Source organism: Protomyctophum parallelum, assembly GCF_964188405.1.
Source record: "Protomyctophum parallelum genome assembly, chromosome: 5".
Lineage (NCBI taxonomy): Eukaryota > Metazoa > Chordata > Actinopteri > Myctophiformes > Myctophidae > Protomyctophum > Protomyctophum parallelum.
In genome coordinates this window covers 10,299,040-10,317,807 of record NC_139702.1, presented here as the reverse complement: position 1 = coordinate 10,317,807, position 18,768 = coordinate 10,299,040, and the positions used below count along the sequence as shown (strand labels likewise).

The 18,768-nt window shown below is 43.2% G+C and overlaps 2 protein-coding genes across 2 annotated transcripts in view; both read left to right on the top strand.

Annotated features, from left to right (window-relative positions):
- The window catches only part of gatb (glutamyl-tRNA(Gln) amidotransferase, subunit B), a 33,429-nt gene extending 15,522 nt beyond the window's left edge, over positions 1 to 17,907 (top strand). Inside the window, exons 7-13 of the mRNA XM_083766172.1 lie at positions 3,722 to 3,806; positions 4,938 to 4,982; positions 7,577 to 7,769; positions 9,246 to 9,379; positions 12,181 to 12,259; positions 12,446 to 12,580; positions 16,843 to 17,907. Coding sequence (XP_083622298.1) covers positions 3,722 to 3,806; positions 4,938 to 4,982; positions 7,577 to 7,769; positions 9,246 to 9,379; positions 12,181 to 12,259; positions 12,446 to 12,580; positions 16,843 to 16,992 — 821 coding nt within the window. The 3' untranslated portion in view covers positions 16,993 to 17,907. The remainder of the gene's footprint in view (positions 1 to 3,721; positions 3,807 to 4,937; positions 4,983 to 7,576; positions 7,770 to 9,245; positions 9,380 to 12,180; positions 12,260 to 12,445; positions 12,581 to 16,842) is intronic.
- Positions 1 to 18,768, top strand: part of LOC310859021 (uncharacterized protein) — a 428,722-nt gene that overhangs the window by 376,647 nt on the left and 33,307 nt on the right. The window lies entirely within an intron of this gene.

Below are 18,768 nucleotides of genomic sequence, written 5' to 3'. Positions count from 1 at the left end.
GGTCAGTGTTCTAGAGACCATGGGTTCAGACTCAGAGCCATAGGTCAGCGTTCTAGAGCAGTGGTTGCCAAAGTGGGGTCCGGGGACCCCCAGGGGTACCTGAGGGAGTTCCAGGGGGTCCCCAGCTAAATGATAGTTTGGAACCAAATGGACCCTTATGGGTCTGTAACAATTCTAACCAAAGATTGTGTTTTCGACGGCCCATTGCGGTCCCGTCGCTTGTCGCGTTAGAAGTAATCATACTTTGATTACTTCTAAACCGTTGTTGTCGATCGGATCCCCTCGGGGGTGTTTTGGCTACATCTAGCTAGCTACATCTAGCTACTTCACAATCTAGAAATGTATTTATCGTATGCATTGACTTTAAACATTTGTCATTATTTTTTATAACCTGTATTTAAAAAACCTATTCGTAATGTAATACGTATTTTATTCAGTCTCAACGAATCGTCTAGTTGATAATGTACTTCATCTAATGGTGGTGGAAGAGTGGGTGGATGTACTTGCATCACACGAGGGACGTGGCATGTAATGTATTTGCTCTATTTACATAAAACTATTCTGGGTTATACTATTACACCCTCTTGCATCAGATTATCAGGGTCAGGCCCGTCTCGCTCTTCCTGTGGGAGACTACCGTACTTCATACTGTAAATGTTAGCATAACCAGATAGAGATCCAATGAGTGCAATCTGTCTCACATTTGTGCGTTGGCGAGGATGGAGTCGTTGGTTATATTCAATCAATGTGTTGAAGTTGCAAGTCGGACATTAGTGCTACCTAAGAACGTACATACTTATAGACACAACTTATATAAATATTATAACTAATATGTGTGGTGCAAAACTTTAAATACCTTCCATCAGATTAATAATACTGACCTTTGCCATACACGAACACGATACTCAAATATGCATGCAGTACAAGAAGAGCGCGCTTGAGTGATTTCAGGTGATCAAAAATTGCAGTTCAGTTCGGTGTGTTGTGAGGCGTCGTGCCAGAAGACCAGATTAATTCTAGCCTGGGTTCTAGCCTGCTTCGCTGCGTTCCTGTGAATTTGATTTGACACTCGCTACTCAGTCTGGCCAGCAGGCTGTTGACTGGTATTTCATAACGTCACCCTGTTACGTAGCCACGTTGTTGCTGATGCGTCATCAGCCAGCGACACACTCTGTCCATGCTTTTCTCACTGTGAAAAAATATAGCGCCAGTTCGAGACTAAACTAAATATTCTGCAGTTCTAAAAATTCGGGATCCGGGGACCCCCAGGGGTCCTTGAGGGGGTTCCAGGGGGTCCCCAGCAAAATTAGTTAATAGCATAAAAGTTAGTTCAACAACTTAAACCCTATATGCATTGGCTCAGGTTGTGAGCTTGTAGATCTGCTATCCCATACTGAGATCTTGTGTGCGCGCGCAAAGTGTGGCAGTGATTTAGGGGCCTCATACACACATGGGAGTCACATGGTTTGACCAAACATTTTTGTTTGATGGGCAGAACACAGCCATCAAACAAATTGGTCAAACCGTGTGACTTCCATTGGAAAAAGCATTGAGGCGGCCATCAAACACAGACGCGTTTGATATGTGTGTATGAGGCCAGGGAGTGAGTATTGAACAGTGTTCCAACCCATTGCGTCTTAAGCTGGTTGAGTGAACACACAAGGCAGGGATCAAGAGACAGGCAATGTTTGTCGTTCTCACTGGGAAACCATCACTTGGCGGAAGACCCACAGGATGATGGGTAATTATGCGTGCGCTACGAGTCAAACCGAGGGAGTCAAAGATAAGACACACTGGCACAGCAAACACAAACACTATACTATTTTCTATTTGAATCGTCTTCCAGGCATTACACCGAAGTGAAGTCAACCAAAAACGTTAGACTTTTGTATAAACTATGTTTTTTTTTTTGTTTTTTTTTAACTTGATTTAATTAGACCTGTCTTTCCAAGAAGGAAAGGCTTCATAAAGGGAGGTCAGTTCGTTTTGACAGTAACCGGCGAGGCGAGGCGAGGAGTTACGATTAGGGACATAATTCATCCATAATTCAGACAGAACGGTGAATTACCTTTCGGTACAGATACAGATACTGCATGGATTTGCTGTCAACACTCCTCGTGCGTGGACCTTTGCAGAGTTTTATTCCGGGGCCTGGCAACTACCCCCCCCCCAAAATTGGCTTTTTAGTTTTTACAGCACATTCAGGTTCAACAGAAGTGCGTTAACCCATTCTGACCTGAGATCAGATTCACACGAGGTTTCCGCCGGACACACACTGGTCTGATGAACCCATTCTGACCTGAGATCAGATTCTAAAAATGTCAGTCGTTCTTCGATTTTTTTCAAAAATAGCAGACCTACAAGCTCGTATCGCGCCACTCGGTGGCGCGATATGAGCTTGTAGATCTGCTATTTTTCAATAGCTAAAGCATGACATGATGCTGACACCAAAATGGGTGCCCGTTCAGAATGGGTTAACCCATTTAGACCTACGTTCGATTCTACAAATGTCATCTAAATCTAGGGCTTTCACTTTTAGTGATTTTTACTAGTTGACTAGTTGCCTAGTTTACTAGTCGACTAGTCGTCAAGTTGTTTAACTACCTATTATGTAAAAAAATAAAATATATATAGCATTCTAGCTGATCTTGAGGCCTACAAAAACTAGTTGACTATCAACTAGTCAACTAGTACCAGCAAGGTCGACTAGTGGATGTACTAGTCGACTAGTTGAATAGTCGACTAGTTGCTTAAAGCCCTATCTAAATCATGACAGTTTTCAGAAAAACCTATTCTATGTCAGTCGTTCTCAAACATTTTCCATGTCAAGGAAGCCCAGAATTATCTGTATTTGGCCACATCTGAAAATATCTAGTTCCAGGGAGGGACCCCCCCAGAAGCAAATATTTGAGTTAAAAATGTTCGCTGTGAATATATATTCAAAGATTTGTGCCACATTTTCACGATTTTTCAAAAAAATTGCAGACGAGTGCCGCGCTACGAGCTTGTAGATCTGCTATTTTTCAATAGCTAAAGTATAACATAATGCTTAAAACACCAAAAGGGGTTCCCTTCCCGCCCTGGATGGTTTAAGAGTCGGAGATGAAAGCATCATCTATCACAGCGTTAAACAGTCAGCGGCTGGCGGCAGCCAGTCAGATGTGCCAGCGTGTCACAGCAGATGTTAGACATGGACCACAGTAAGACTGTGTGTAGTACAGTACAGAAGTGCTGGTGGACTGAAACAGTTGAAAACTAGATAAAAAAACGAAGCTATGATGACTAGAGCTAAATATATTTAAAATTTTTCCCAGTAGAACTAAGACGAGTCATTTTATACCTGGATAAGCTAAGCGTACGTGTGACGCTCCGAAAATAGCCGATCTACAAGCTCACGATGTGTCCCGCAGCGGGCCAGCGCAACACGTTGGCACCGTACAAATCGGGCATTATTTATTTCACTGCCCTTTTGTTTGCCCTATCTGAAATTATTTTGTGCCAGGGACCCCCAGAATAGAAGATTTGTGTAAAAAAGAAAAAAAATCTAAATGTGATGTGCTGTGCCCTCACAGGTATTTTAACTATTTGTATAGGTTTGCTATTTAGTTTCTAAAGCCAATGTATAGATTGCTGAGGAGTTAGGAGGACCCCCTGGAAGTCCCCCAGGGACCCCCACTTTGTGAACCAAGGCCATTATATGACTTGATCTGTGTGTCAACAGACTATGAGATCCAGAGACAGATGGGCATCCTCCAGAGTGGAGGCAAGGTTCTGAACGAGACCCGAGCCTTCGACTCCAAATCTGGGTAAGAGAATGAGAGAACCTACACCCAGTGGTGGAAAAAGTACTCAAAATGTTTTACTTAAGTAAAAGTATCAATACTCCAATGTACTACTACTCTGTTACAAGTGAAAGTAGAAAAGTATTGGCATCGAAAAGTCCCATTTCAAGTTTTCTAATGTACACAAATCTTTTGAAAACAGCAGATCTACTGGTAAATATAAATATTCATAATCTCACAACAATAACACTCATAATATGATCCCCGATCATCACACACCACTGCCTACACACTGTTGTTGACACAATGACAATGAACCCTTTTCATGTACCACACGTCTACCAAATGAACATCGCACAGTAACGTAATGTTTATTTTGTAATAAACATAACAAAAACAAAACAAATGGAGGTCGACAGTTGTCGATATCCTTCAAAACAAAAACAAAACGACACGAAAAACAAGATTAAACCAGTGAAAATGTCAAGAGACAAAAGTCGCATCAAAAGTGTGGCATAATTAAAACATGACATCAAAGCCAGACGTGGTTCCTTTCCCGGCCCAACAGCCTGTCTCTGCCTGGGATGCAATATTAGCAGCTTTAGTTTACTCCCATGCCAGGCACAGGGACCAGCCATCTCGGTAATTATGATGAATATGGCCATTTGGCGTTGTCATACTGGGGGGGGGGGGGTGTGTGTGTGTGTGTGTGTGTGTGTGTGTGTGTGTGTGTGTGTGTGTGTGTGTACTTGTATTATAAGTGTGAGGGCCAAATGTCCCCTCGACATTGTGAAGACCATTTTCCTGGTCCTTGAGTTGGGACAGATTCCGACTGGGGTTGTGAATTAGGCATTTAGAGTTTAGGTTTAGGGTTTTTTGGGGTTAGAGGTTGAAAAAACAAAAGAAAAACATTGTATTTCATAAAATCACCAACAATGTCCTCAATGGCTCAATCAATCACTATCTGAGGCCTTGTGTTGCAGTGCCTGTACCAAGTACAGTACAGTACAGTACAGTACAGTACAGTACAGTACAGTACAGTACAGTACAGTACAGTACAGTACAGTACAGTACAGTACAGTACAGTACAGTACAGTACAGTACAATACAATAAAAAAGGAAATATCAAGGATAATAACCTGTATTGTCTTGCAGCCAGACCATCCCCATGAGAGACAAGGAGGGACTTCAGGACTACAGGTGAGAGTTGTATTTGTACAGTACATACAGTGTACTCCAGTTACATACACGTGTACTCCAGTTACATACTCCAATGCTTTGGAGAAAAAAGGTTCCACTTTGCATTTTGTCACCGTCGGGCAGAAACCTCTTATCTCCATGTGTCTTTTTCATAAATGAATGCCCTACTTGATCATACAAAACAACACAACAGGAGCAAAGTGCCGTGTTATAAGCTTGTAGATCTGCTACTTTTGCTGTTTTTGAATTTGATTCCTGAAAAGTACGAGTTTTGGACAGCTGAGGTTTCCGCCTGACAGAGACGATTTCTTCCCATCAGCAGGAACAAAGTCATCTTCTTACAAGCCTCCCAAAGTCTTCCACAAATTCCTCGATCTTTTGGAGTAATTGGATTTGTCTATAAACGACTTCCCACACCATCTCCCATCTGTTGTTAGACAGTCAAATGTTGTTTTTGTCCTTAAAGGTTTCATGACATTGATTTTCATTTATTTTTATTTTTATTTTAGGTTGTAAATGATACCCACACAACCTGAACTTTGAACATTCAGTGGATTTTCTGTGGTCTGGGGTTTTCTCTGTGTGTTCTGAAACCTTTTGAGCTGCAATGAAAACAGGCAAACAGGCCTCAGCAGTGACATCTGCTGGCAAATTGTTATGTCATATATGGGATTTGTGGACTCTTACATCACAGTCCACAGGGAAATCAGAGCACTTGTTGGAGCCAGAAAATCTACTGAATGTTAAAAGCTCAGGTTTTTTTAGGTGCAATTGAGCTCAGAAAACCAATAAGATTACAAAAACGTATTTTTTAATGTCATGATCCCTTTAATGATAGGGAATAGAAGATGTATTATCGACCTTGATTCAATAACTCATGTAATGCTATATTGTAATTGTTAGGACATGGGGTGGTACAGTACATATAATCGATGAATATGAAGTGAAGCTAGCGAACCGTGACCGCAATCAAACGTGAACTGGAAATGCTCCATTGAATCCAAATGAGTGACTGTCTTACTGTAGCACTAGTAGCAGCACTAAGAGAAGACTTCATTAAATGAGTGACTGTCTTACTGTACCGTATGTAGCACTAGTAGCAGCACCAAGAGAAGACTTCATTATCGGGCTCACAGTCTCGTGTTATCACCTGCTCAGTCATATTATTATATCTTGCATTTCCATAAAATCCTGTAGATGTGTGCATGCAGCATGCATGTTTACGGCCGTGCAATTTAGTAGGGATCCAGTTTACACATTTGCTGCATGTGCTTTTACTGTAGATTGGCCGTAGTATGATCAAGTAGACTCTACGTGACTTTAACTTTTTGTGTTTTTTTTCTTCTACTTAGTAGAGTGTTAAGAAAAAAAACACAAAAAGTTAAAGTCACGTTGTGAGCTTGTAGATTAGCTATTTTAACTGTATTCAAAAATGTTTTTCAAAATTGTAAAAAAAGGCAAAGTAGTTTAGGGATAAGGAGTTTAGCATGGACGAAGATGGAGCACGTAGTGTTTTGTATCTGTTGATTATTGTGTTATTTATATATGCTGTTGATGAATTGTATAGACGAATTCACAGAGGGGTGCCCTGGGCGCGGCCATTACTGAGGTGTAATCCATGGAGCAGGTGCTTCGTAGGCCAGGTGTAGCTAATCAGTGTTGCTGCACTTAATGGTACACCTCAGTAATGGCCGCAACCAGGCAAGCCTCTGTGAATTTGTCTATACAGGACCACAAGCACTTTTTTGTGCTATCCTTTAAGCCTTAATGTCTGACTGTACCCTCGTGCTCTTCACATTTCTGACTAACAAAGTATTCAATCAATCAAATTCTTATTTTCCCTCCTCCCCCTCTCCCAATCTTCCGCCGTAGTCTGAAATCCCACCTCTTCAGACTCCATCTTAGCCCCTGGCACTTGCCCTAGCCTCGATGACCTTACAGGCGTATGCAAAGGCTAAACTCATTTAGATAGCATTATATGTAGACATAGCATTCAGGGGTAGAGGGGCTGGATGGTAACCGCAAGGTTGCCAGTTCGAACCCGGGGCTCCCCCAGAGTTAGTGTCGAAGTGTCCTTGAGCAAGACACTGAACCCCTAATTGCTTCTGATGTGCTGGTTGGTGCCTTGCATGGTTTCCACCGCCATCGGTGTATGAATGTGTGTGTGAATGTAATGCACAATCTATGTAAAGCGCCTTGGATAAAGGCGCTATTTACCATTTACCATTTTACCATGTGCTGTGCTTGTGCTTGTCATAAATCGCTCTGCTGCGAAGTGCCTACATTGTACATTGTCCCTCCAGGTTCATGATAATAATAATTGTACATTGTCCCTCCAGGTTCATGATAATAATAATTGTACATTGTCCCTCCAGGTTCATGATAATAATAATTGTACATTGTCCCTCCAGGTTCATGATAATAATAATTGTACATTGTCCCTCCAGGTTCATGATAATAATAATTGTACATTGTCCCTCCAGGTTCATGATAATAATAATAATTGTACATTGTCCCTCCAGGTTCATGATAATAATAATTGTACATTGTCCCTCCAGGTTCATGATAATAATAATTGTACATTGTCCCTCCAGGTTCATGCCGGAGCCCAACCTCCCTCCGCTGACGGTGTACGATGACGAGGCGTCTCTGCCCGACGGCGTGGCGCCCGGCCAGGCCGTGCTGGTGGAGCGTCTCCGCCAGCGTCTGCCCGAGCTGCCCAGCGTCCAGAGGGACCGGCTGCTGCACTCCTACGGCATCCTGCCGGAGCACGGCTTCACCCTGCTGGTGATGAGACCTCTTATCCTCCTTTATGCAGACCGCGGCCATCTTACCATAATAGGTTAACCCATTTTGAGGCGGGAACCCCTTTTGGTGTTTTAAACATTATGTTATAATGTAGCTATTGAAAAATAGCATATCTACAAGCTCATAGCGCGCCACAGAGTGGCGCGCTATGAGCTTGTAGGTCTGCTATTTTTTTTTTAATCGTGAAAATGTGGCGCAAATCTTTTAATATATATTTCAGAGAGAACATTTTTAACTAAAATATTTGCTTCTGGGGGGTCCCTGGACCAACATGTTTTGAGATGGGGGTCCGTGGCCCAATAGAGATAATTCTGAGGGTCCTTGACATGAAAAAGGTTGAGCACCATTGACATAGAAACATGGGTTTTAAAGGAGTAGTTCACCCTTAAAATTACTTATTTTCTATCAATTACACACCTCGTGAAGCCTTTCATTTCAATTCATGCAGATTTTCTGTTTTTTATCGCATTTCTGAGCAGTCATCATTTGATGACTGGCGGAATGCGACAAAATCTCCATGAATTCAAGGCTTTAGGGTGTGTAATTGATAGAACCTAGTTTTCTCCTGAATTCTGACCATATTCTACATTTTTCCAAATAATTCTTGATCTTAGAACCGATTAGAATTTTATTTTTGTTTGAATGACTGTATGCCATGTTTTATCTACACTACACTCGCCTGACCACAACCCTGCAAGTTGGAATATCCCATCAGATCCTATCCTATCCTATCTTTTCTTTTTGCGGCTTTCGCCTTTTATTTTATATTTACAGAGGTCACTTAGCTCGTTACCGTCAATTGGGATACTTTAAATTAATTAACCCATTCTGAACGGGAACCCATTTTGGTGTTAGCATCATGTTATGCTTTAGCTATTGAAAAATAGCAGATCTACAAGCTCATAGCGCGCCACAGAGTCGCGCTATGAGCTTGTAGATCTGCTATTTTTGAAAAATCGAAGAACGACTGACATTTCTTAGAATCTGATCTCAGGTCAGAATGGGTTAATCAGACCAGTGTGTGTCCAGTGGAAACCTCGTATGAATCTGATCTCAGGTCAGAATGGGTTAATGTGGGCCACAGTCAGCTGACCTTGGAAATATTCAACTTGAGCATTTAGGCTTTGAATCAATTATCCTAAAAATGGTGTGAATACCTTTGCAAGCGCTGTGTGTGTCACTGATGGAATGCCCAGCCTGTGGGATTTGTGGTCCAGAGGGGCGGGTGCTGTGAAAACACGGTGGTGGATCTTATTGGTTCACTGACCTAATCTACAAATATTAGGCTCTTGGCTTACTTATGATTCTTGATGACTATTTCTATGTATTTTGATTTTACCATGTGTTGTTCCTGCTTACTGTAAATCTCTCTGGATGAAGAGTGTCTGCTAAATGCCTAAATTGTAAATTGATGATGATATTGATGATGATGACGATGATGGTGTGTTGTCCCAGAATGAAGACGGGCTGATGGACTACTTTGAGGCGGTTGTCAAGCAGACCAGTATGGCGCCAAGGAAGGTGGTTGGCCTGGTAACCAATGAGCTGCTCAGTCTCCTCAAACAGCACGACCTGAGTGGCAGCCAGAGGTCAGACACACGCACACACACACGCACACGCACGCACACGCACACACGAGAAATTGTCTTCACAATGTCTATATTTTTCAAATTCTTCTACACTTGTATATGCACACAATAATACACATAATGAAGCCTTCTCAGCTCCTCTTTAAAGTTTTGATAAAGATATATTATTCCCCCTGCTGTTGGGTAAGAATAAATAGTGGGGAGACCATGCAGGGAGATTCCTATCCGCTGTAGGTATATCTGATCCAGACACGGAGGCCTCCCACAGACAGATTCCTATCTTCTGTACGTACAGTATATCTGATCCAGACACAGAGGCCTCCCACAGACAGCAGAGCTCATCCAAGACATCCCTTCCACCCCGGCATCCATTACGTATCTGTCAAGCGCGCTGTAGATGCCAAATATCACACAGCCAGCTCCTCTCAACATCAATGATGTTGTTTCCGTCAGGCACAAACCTCTATAATCTTTTTTTTCTTTTGCAGAGCTGATGCCATTTAACCCATTTAGACCTGGGAACGATTCTACAAATGTCTTCTAAATACTGACAGTTTTCTGAAAAACCCTATTTTTCTATATCAGTGCGAGGTTCTCAAACTATTTCATGTCAAGGACCTCCAAAAATGTATGTAATTGGCCGCCGACCCCCATTTGAAAATATGTTGTTACAGGGACCCCCCCCCCCCCCCCCCAGAAGCAAACATTGTTTAATAGCAGACCTATACAAGCTCGTAGCGCTGCACTCGGTGCCGCACTATGAGCTTGTAGACCTGCTATTTTTCAATAGCTAAAGTATAACATAATGCTTAAAACACAAAGGGGTTCCCGCGCAAAATGGGTTAAAGGTTTCGTGACATTCATTTAGATTTATTTTTATTTTTAAAGTTTTTCTTTTAGGTTTTCATGACCTCAATTACACCAACACAACCTGAACGTTGAACATTCAGTGGAGTTTCTGTGGTTTGGCCGTTTTGTGCTTTCTCTGTGTGTTCTGAAGCCTTTTGAGCTGCAATGAAAACAGGCAAAATCCCTCGACAGTGACATCTGCTAACAAATTGTTATGTCAGAAAACCCAGACCACAGAAATTCTATCTTTCTGTCTCATTTTGAGCTTTTAGATATGCTACTTTAGCCGACAAAGACTAACTAAAATTCATCTTATGTTTTTTTTCACAATGCATCGCACTGCGACCTGTCGTGAGCTTTTACATCGGCTACATTCACCTATTTTTTGCTTAAATGTTCACCTATTTTGACATGCCCAGAATAGGTATTCTAGGGTTAAAGAGCTTAATTAAAATTACGCCAAAGCAACGTTTGATAGTAGTGTCCCTAGGACAGAATCATTTGGGAATTGAAATGGTTGTCCGTGGACTAATGAAACTCTGTTGAAAAGCCCTGCTCTCTGCAGGACCAATAGCTATGTGATCATGCAGAAAATTAGTTTCCAGGTCTTTAACCCATTTTGACCTGAGATCAGATTCTAAAAATGTCTTCTATATCCTGACAGTTTTCTGAAAAAGCTATGTTTCTATGTCAGTCGTTTTTCAAAAATAGCAGACCTACAAACTCGCTATGAGCTTGCAGTTCTGCTATTTTTCAATAGCTAAAGCGTAACATAATGCTAACACCAAAAGGGGTTCCCGCCCAAAATGGCTTAAAAAATGAAGTCCCACAGCATCGCATAAAGCAGCCAGGCCCCAACTCAGCAGTGGCATGGACAGAAGTCCAAAGAATTGAACAAACAGAATGAAGAAGTAATTTTATAAGACTCGGTGAAGACAGACGGATGCCTTGAGCTTCCGTTTATCTCTCGTTCCAGACAGCAGTGGCTGAAGTCTTCGCCATGTGTAAACAACATTATAGATGCATCATGCATCTTTCAGGGGAAGGAGAAGATGATGGAAAAGAGTTGAGTAGAGGGAAAAACTGCAACTTCTGTCGCAGTATCGACACTTCCTCTGCCCGGTTTTCTGCGTTCAAAACTGTGTTCAAAATGGTTTGACTTAAAAGAAGTAAACTGATCAGAAAGCAGGAGGCAATGATTCACCCTGAATGTCATTCATTTTGCCTGTATTAACCACCAAACCTCATGAACCCCTTTCTCCCTATTCTGGGGCAAACGGTAGCAGATTTACAAGCTCACAACATGTTTGAATGTGCAACATTACTGAATGTGTAATAAGTAAGTAATAGGTCAGAGTGGCTTATTGTCGGCATCAACCAGAACGCGTGAGTTTATCCCCGTTTCAATGCGCTAGACCCCTGAGGTGGAGCGTAACACCCCCAGTGGAATAGTTTTTGCGGCGAGATCAAAGTGTGTCGCCACTCTCTTGCTATTCCACTCGGGTAACTCCTACCAGCACTTATCGCATGACTCACCGCACCCAAGCCGTGCTACTCAAAAGACGGCAGACAGGCAGAGTTGGCCGTGCCCGGGATTTGAATCCATGACCTTGTAGTCCAAATGTGAAAGCTCGACCGACTGAGCTACCGGGCCACCTCTCCATTCTCTAACAACTAAAAAACAAAACAAAAATATTGAACCTTTTCTGAGGCCAAGGCCTCGAGGCACAGGAAGAGTCGTGACATTTTCACTTAAAATCTTCACAATAGAAACGTTAGCGTTCAGGTTAGGAGCATTATCTGCGTTGTCATAGCACACTAATCCCACCGCCACTCGCCCTGTTCACGCCACTTAATCCAACCTTGTGCTTTTGTTAGGCACTATTGATTAGAAGAAGGAAGCAAGTCTATTAAGAGTGATTATAGTTATCTTGCGTCTTATTCCCTTCCAGCCGTGTGTCTCCCTCGGCCCTGGCAGAGCTTCTGCAACTCCAGGAAACAGGACTTATCTCCTCCATTGCTGCCAAGCAGGTCAGTCAGTCAACATACACACACACACACACACACGCAGGAATGCATGCGATGCATCGATCGCAAAAAAAGGGGAAAGAAGGCGTTTTCAGAATAAAATCTCCCTTATCTGCGTGGCACTCTGGCGCCTTTATTCTGAAAGATTGGGCGGCACCAGACGTGTTAATTCCACGCGTGTGTCTTCAGGTTCTCCAGGAGATGTGGAGGTGTCCAGAGAAAACGGCCCAGCAGGTGGTGCAGGAGCTGGACCTGGGTCTGGTCAACGACACTGCCCAGCTGCACAGCATCTGTCAGAGGGTGGTGGACTCCCACCCTGAGGAGGTGAGCACTGAGCACGTTTTTAGTATGTCCCGATACTGTATCGGTACCGGAAAAGTATCGGTATCGGCCCTTATTTGTCATACCGGGTCATATCGCTATCAGCGAATATGCCAGTCTAACCACGGATCTGACACAGGGGTAAAAGGTTGACACTATGTATGTAAGTAAATAAAATGTTGGGGCATGTGGAGTTTGCTTTGGAGTTGCCCAAACGTTTTGAGTGAGGAGTCTGTTATAAACACAACACGAGATATATAGCTAGATAGCTACAGTATAGACACAACACGAGATCACAACACTGGTATCGGTATTCGGTATCGGCTAACACAGAAATTGCGGGATCGGATCGGGAAAAAAGAAAGTGTATCGGGACATCCCTAGTTTTTATTCATAGTCTTTTGAATAACATTTAGTAACTTTTTAGTCCTATTTTAGTCACATGAAAAGCTTTAGTGTTAGTCTAGTTCATTTTCTCGCCCTGTGAGGCCTTGAATTCAGGGATAATTTTTGTTTGTCGCATTTCCTCCACACCTGCAGTCAATGATGAATTGAACAAAGAACCGTTTGGTCTGGTCTCCCTATTGTCTTCAATTCATCATGCATATTCTCTTCATTTCTGGACTCTTTCATTTTCATTCACGGTGAAGCAACACGGTGACTTCAAACTAAAACATCTCTGTGTTCAGGCTCTATGTATTCAACTAGTTAGAGACAATTAGCTAAATGTGTGGCAAATCTGAAGAAAAAAAATCTTCACAAATGTGTTCATAAAGGTGTCTACTATAACATATAAATTTGTTCCAACCCAACTTGGGAAACTTTGTGACATCTGCTGAAAGTTGGGGTACCATTAACAATAAGGCAAAATTTCCCAAATTTCATTATGCTTTAAGTAGACATGTCAAACTAGGGGCTTTTCATGATGCTGAATCCATTCCAAGCGTTATTAAACATGAGAGTAAATAATCTAGAAGAAAGAATCAAACCTGTGCGAGGGGCACTCTTATCATCATACATCATCCATTCATTGTCAATAGGAATTTGTAGGACAAAAATAGGTGATTTGCTTGTCTATATATATGACGTAAATTCTCCATTCATTGTCAACGGGAATTTAATGCTTGTGTAAGACGGAAATCTACTGTCTATAAAAGAATATAGGAGGGGCTATAGCGTCCCTCAATAAAAAGGTATTTGGGGTGTAAAATATTATTTTAAAAACATTCATTGAACAGTGTTCTTACCTCTGCATGCAGGTACCTACAGTACAGTACAGTAGACACACATGCAGCCAAACATGGCTTCTATTACAGTGGTTCTCAAGGTGTCGTCCGGGGACCCCCAGGGGTCCTTGAAAGGAGTTCCAGGGGGTCCCCGAAAGGAACCAAAGGGAGCTTCACAGGTCTGTAACTCTGAGAGTTTTCAAATGGAACCAAATTTACCTTCACAGGTCTGTAACTCTGAGAGTTTTCAAATGGAATCAAATTTACCTTTGCAGGTCTGTAACTTGGAGCATGTACAAATGGAATCAAATTGACCTTCACAGGTCTGTAACTTGGGGCATGTACAAAATGGAATCAAATTGACCTTCACAGGTCTGTAACTTGGAGCATGTACAAAATTGAATCAAATTGACCTTCACAGGTCTGTAACTCGGAGCATGTACAAATGGAATCAAATTGACCTTTACAGGTCTGTAACTCGGAGTGTGTACAAATGTCCATTTGTACACACTCTGAGTTATACGGGTCTACTCTGTACTCTCTATCCGAATGCACACCCAAGACCCTTTGGGGGTCCTTCATATGAAAAGGTTTGCAGGTGTCTACCTCAAAGAGTGTTTACAAATGGAACCAATTGGTTCCATTTGTACATATGGGTACATATGAGTTATATGGGTATGTACTCTAGCCGAATGCTCACCCAACAAGACCCTTTGGGTCCTTCATATGAAGTGGTTTTGAGAACCACTGTTCGATTGAGTCAGTGGAACAGTTGCACGTGACATGACTAAGCGGACTAGAACCACTGCGGACTGTCCTCTGTGTAGGTCCACATGACTAACCCATTCTGACCGGGCACCCATTTTGGTGTTGGCATCATGCTATGCTTTAGCTATTTAAAAATAGCAGATCTACAAGCTCATATCGCGCCACCGAGTGGCGCGATATGAGCTTGTAGGTCTGCTATTTTTGAAAAATCGAAGAGCGACTGACATTTCTAGAATCTGATCTCAGGTCAGAATGGGTTCATCAGACCCAGTGTTTGTCCGGCGGAAACCTCGTATGAATCTGATCTCAGGTCAGAATGGGCTAAACACACTGTCCTCTGTGTAGGTCCACATGACTAAACACACTGTCCTCTGTGTAGGTCCACATGACTAAACACACTGTCCTCTGTGTAGGTCCACATGACTAAACACACTGTCCTCTGTGTAGGTCCACATGACTAAACACACTGTCCTCTGTGTAGGTCCACATGACTAAACACACTGAGAATCTGATCTCAGGTCAGAATGGGTTCGTCAGACCAGCGTGTGTCCAGTGGAAACCTCGTATGAATCTGATCTCAGGTCAGAATGGGTTAGTCAGACCAGCGTGTGTCCAGTGGAAACCTCGTATGAATCTGATCTCAGGTCAGAATGGGTTAGTCATGTGGACATACACAGAGGACAGTGTGTTCTGTGTAGGTCCACATGACTAAACACACTGTCCTCTGTGTAGGTCCACATGACTAAACACACTGTCCTCTGTGTAGGTCCACGTGACTAAACACACTGTCCTCTGTGTAGGTCCACATGACTAAACACACTGTCCTCTGTGTAGGTCCTCATGACTAAACAGACTGTCCTCTGTGTAGGTCCTCATGACTAAACACACTGTCCTCTGTGTAGGTCCACATGACTAAACACACTGTCCTCTGTGTAGGTCCTCATGACTAAACACACTGTCCTCTGTGTAGGTCCTCATGACTAAACACACTGTCCTCTGTGTAGGTCCTCATGACTAAACAGACTGTCCTCTGTGTAGGTCCATATGACTAAACACACTGTCCTCTGTGTAGGTCCATATGACTAAACACACTGTCCTCTGTGTAGGTCCTCATGACTAAACAGACTGTCCTCTGTGTAGGTCCTCATGACTAAACACACTGTCCTCTGTGTAGGTCCACATGACTAAACACACTGTCCTCTGTGTATAGGTCCTAAACACACTGTCCTCTGTGTAGGTCCTCATGACTAAACACACTGTCCTCTGTGTAGGTCCACATGACTAAACACACTGTCCTCTGTGTAGGTCCACATGACTGAACACACTGTCCTCTGTGTAGGTCCACATGACTAAACACACTGTCCTCTGTGTATGTCCACATGACTAAACACACTGTCCTCTGTGTAGGTCCTCATGACTAAACACACTGTCCTCTGTGTAGGTCCTCATGACTGAACACACTGTCCTCTGTGTAGGTCCTCATGACTAAACACACTGTCCTCTGTGTAGGTCCTCATGACTAAACACACTGTCCTCTGTGTAGGTCCACATGACTAAACACACTGTCCTCTGTGTAGGTCCACATGACTAAACACACTGTCCTCTGTGTAGGTCCACATGACTAAACAGACTGTCCTCTGTGTAGGTCCACATGACTAAACACACTGTCCTCTGTGTAGGTCCACATGACTAAACAGACTGTCCTCTGTGTAGGTCCACATGACTAAACACACTGTCCTCTGTGTAGGTCCACATGACTAAACACACTGTCCTCTGTGTAGGTCCACATGACTAAACAGACTGTCCTCTGTGTAGGTCCACATGACTAAACACACTGTCCTCTGTGTAGGTCCTCATGACTAAACACACTGTCCTCTGTGTAGGTCCACATGACTAAACACACTGTCCTCTGTGTAGGTCCACATGACTAAACAGACTGTCCTCTGTGTAGGTCCACATGACTAACCCATTCTGACCTGAGATCAGATTCATACGAGGTTTTCCACTGGACACACGCTGGTCTGATCAACCCATTCTGACCTGAGATCAGATTCTAAAAATGTCAGTCATTCTTCGATTTTTCAAAAATGGCAGACCTACAAGCTCGTATCGCGCCACTCAGTGGCGCGATATGAGCTTGTAGATCTGCTATTTTTCAATAGCTAAAGCATAACATGATGCTGACACCAAAATGGGTGCCCGGTCAGAATGGGTTAAACACACTGGCCTCTGTGTAGGTCCACATGACTAAACACACTGTCCTCTGTGTAGGTCCAGCTCATCAGGAAAGGCAACAAGAAGGTTCTGAACAAGCTGATGGGTTTGGTCCAAAGGGAGACCAAAGGCCGAGCCGACCCCGTCCTGCTGCGCTCCATCCTGGAGGAGAAGACCTCCCGAACAAGAGCCGACCCACCACCATGAACCCTTCTGACCCACATTGACCAGCCCATCATCATCTTCATCATCATCATCAGACAGAGAGGTTGGACTTTGTGGAATGTTCTACACAGCATTGATTATTTTATTTTATTTATTTATTATTCCAAGGACCTCCTGTCATGTCTGATGTGCAATATTAGGCCACGGACCCTCATTTGGTACGATTTCTATCGCTGGGACCTCCAATCTACACGGTAACAAAAGAGTGTACAAATAGAACCAAATGGACTCGTACACTCTCAGAGTTACATACAGTACGTAACTATAACTCCTCTGGACAGAGGGGGAAAAGAATAGGTAGTTAAACAACTAGTCGACTAGTAAACTAGGCAACTAGGCAACTAGTCAACTAGTAAAAATGACTAGAAGTGAATGCCCAACAGCCAAACTGGATGCACCACAGACAATTTGAAGTTGAGCTAGACTACATGGCGGTAGACGGGTATCTTACCACCGTGCATCCCGAGCGCCCACACTGTTACAATGTTATCCTACTATAACTGCGGATGTATATACAGTATGTGAGCCGTCAGTCCGACCGACTTCAAACTCGGGCACAGGCATCGGTGAGAACCCGAAGGAGTGTGTGTGTGGTGCCCGCCGTGGAATCGTTCAGATGGTCGGAAACCGCCCTTCCGACCGACATTCCCATATATAGGCATTTATGGATATCTGATCAGAACCGCCAAACCGACCGATCGCATCCATTGATGAAACCCGGGGTTTCCATATATTGGCAAAACAGGGACAGACAGATTGTATGTAATGTGTTAACACCATGTGTTTAGTGTTTGTGCTGCCATTTGGGTGTATGGAAAAATATATGAATGTGAATAATTGGTGTACTATGACGTACAAAGACAAATCAATAAACATATATGTTTTAAAACAAAATCACAGTTTGAAGTGAGGGACGCTCTTGTCATAATATGTCATCATACATCATCACATTCCAGCCAATCACAATTGGCGTTCTCACTTTTCTGTCCTCATTTTTTCATCCTTTTATCCTCAGCCAATTAAATCATCGCTATGGGGTACACACAAAGCTGGGCATAGGAGGGGCTAGTGCCCCTCAAACATACAGAGGGCATAAACGGAACACAGACGGGTACAATGGGTACTAAACGGAACACAGACGGGTACAACGGGTACTAAACGGAACACAGACGGGTACAATGGGTACTAAACGGAACACAGACGGGTACAATGGGTACTAAACGGAACACAGACGGGTACAACGGGTACTAAACGGAACACAGACGGGTACAACGGGTACTAAACGGAACACAGACGGGTACAACGGGTACTAAACGGAACACAGACGGGTACAACGGGTACTAAACGGAACACAGACGGGTACAATGGGTACTAAACGGAACACAGACGGGTACAATGGGTACTAAACGGAACACAGACGGGTACAACGGGTACTAAACGGAACACAGACGGGTACAATGGGTACTAAACGGAACACAGACGGGTACAACGGGTACTAAACGGAACACAGACGGGTACAATGGGTACTAAACGGAACACAGACGGGTACAATGGGTACTAAACGGAACACAGACGGGTACAATGGGTACTAAACGGAACACAGACGGGTACAATGGGTACTAAACGGAACACAGACGGGTACAACGGGTACTAAACGGAACACAGACGGGTACAACGGGTACTAAACGGAACACAGACGGGTACAACGGGTACTAAACGGAACACAGACGGGTACAATGGGTACTAAACGGAACACAG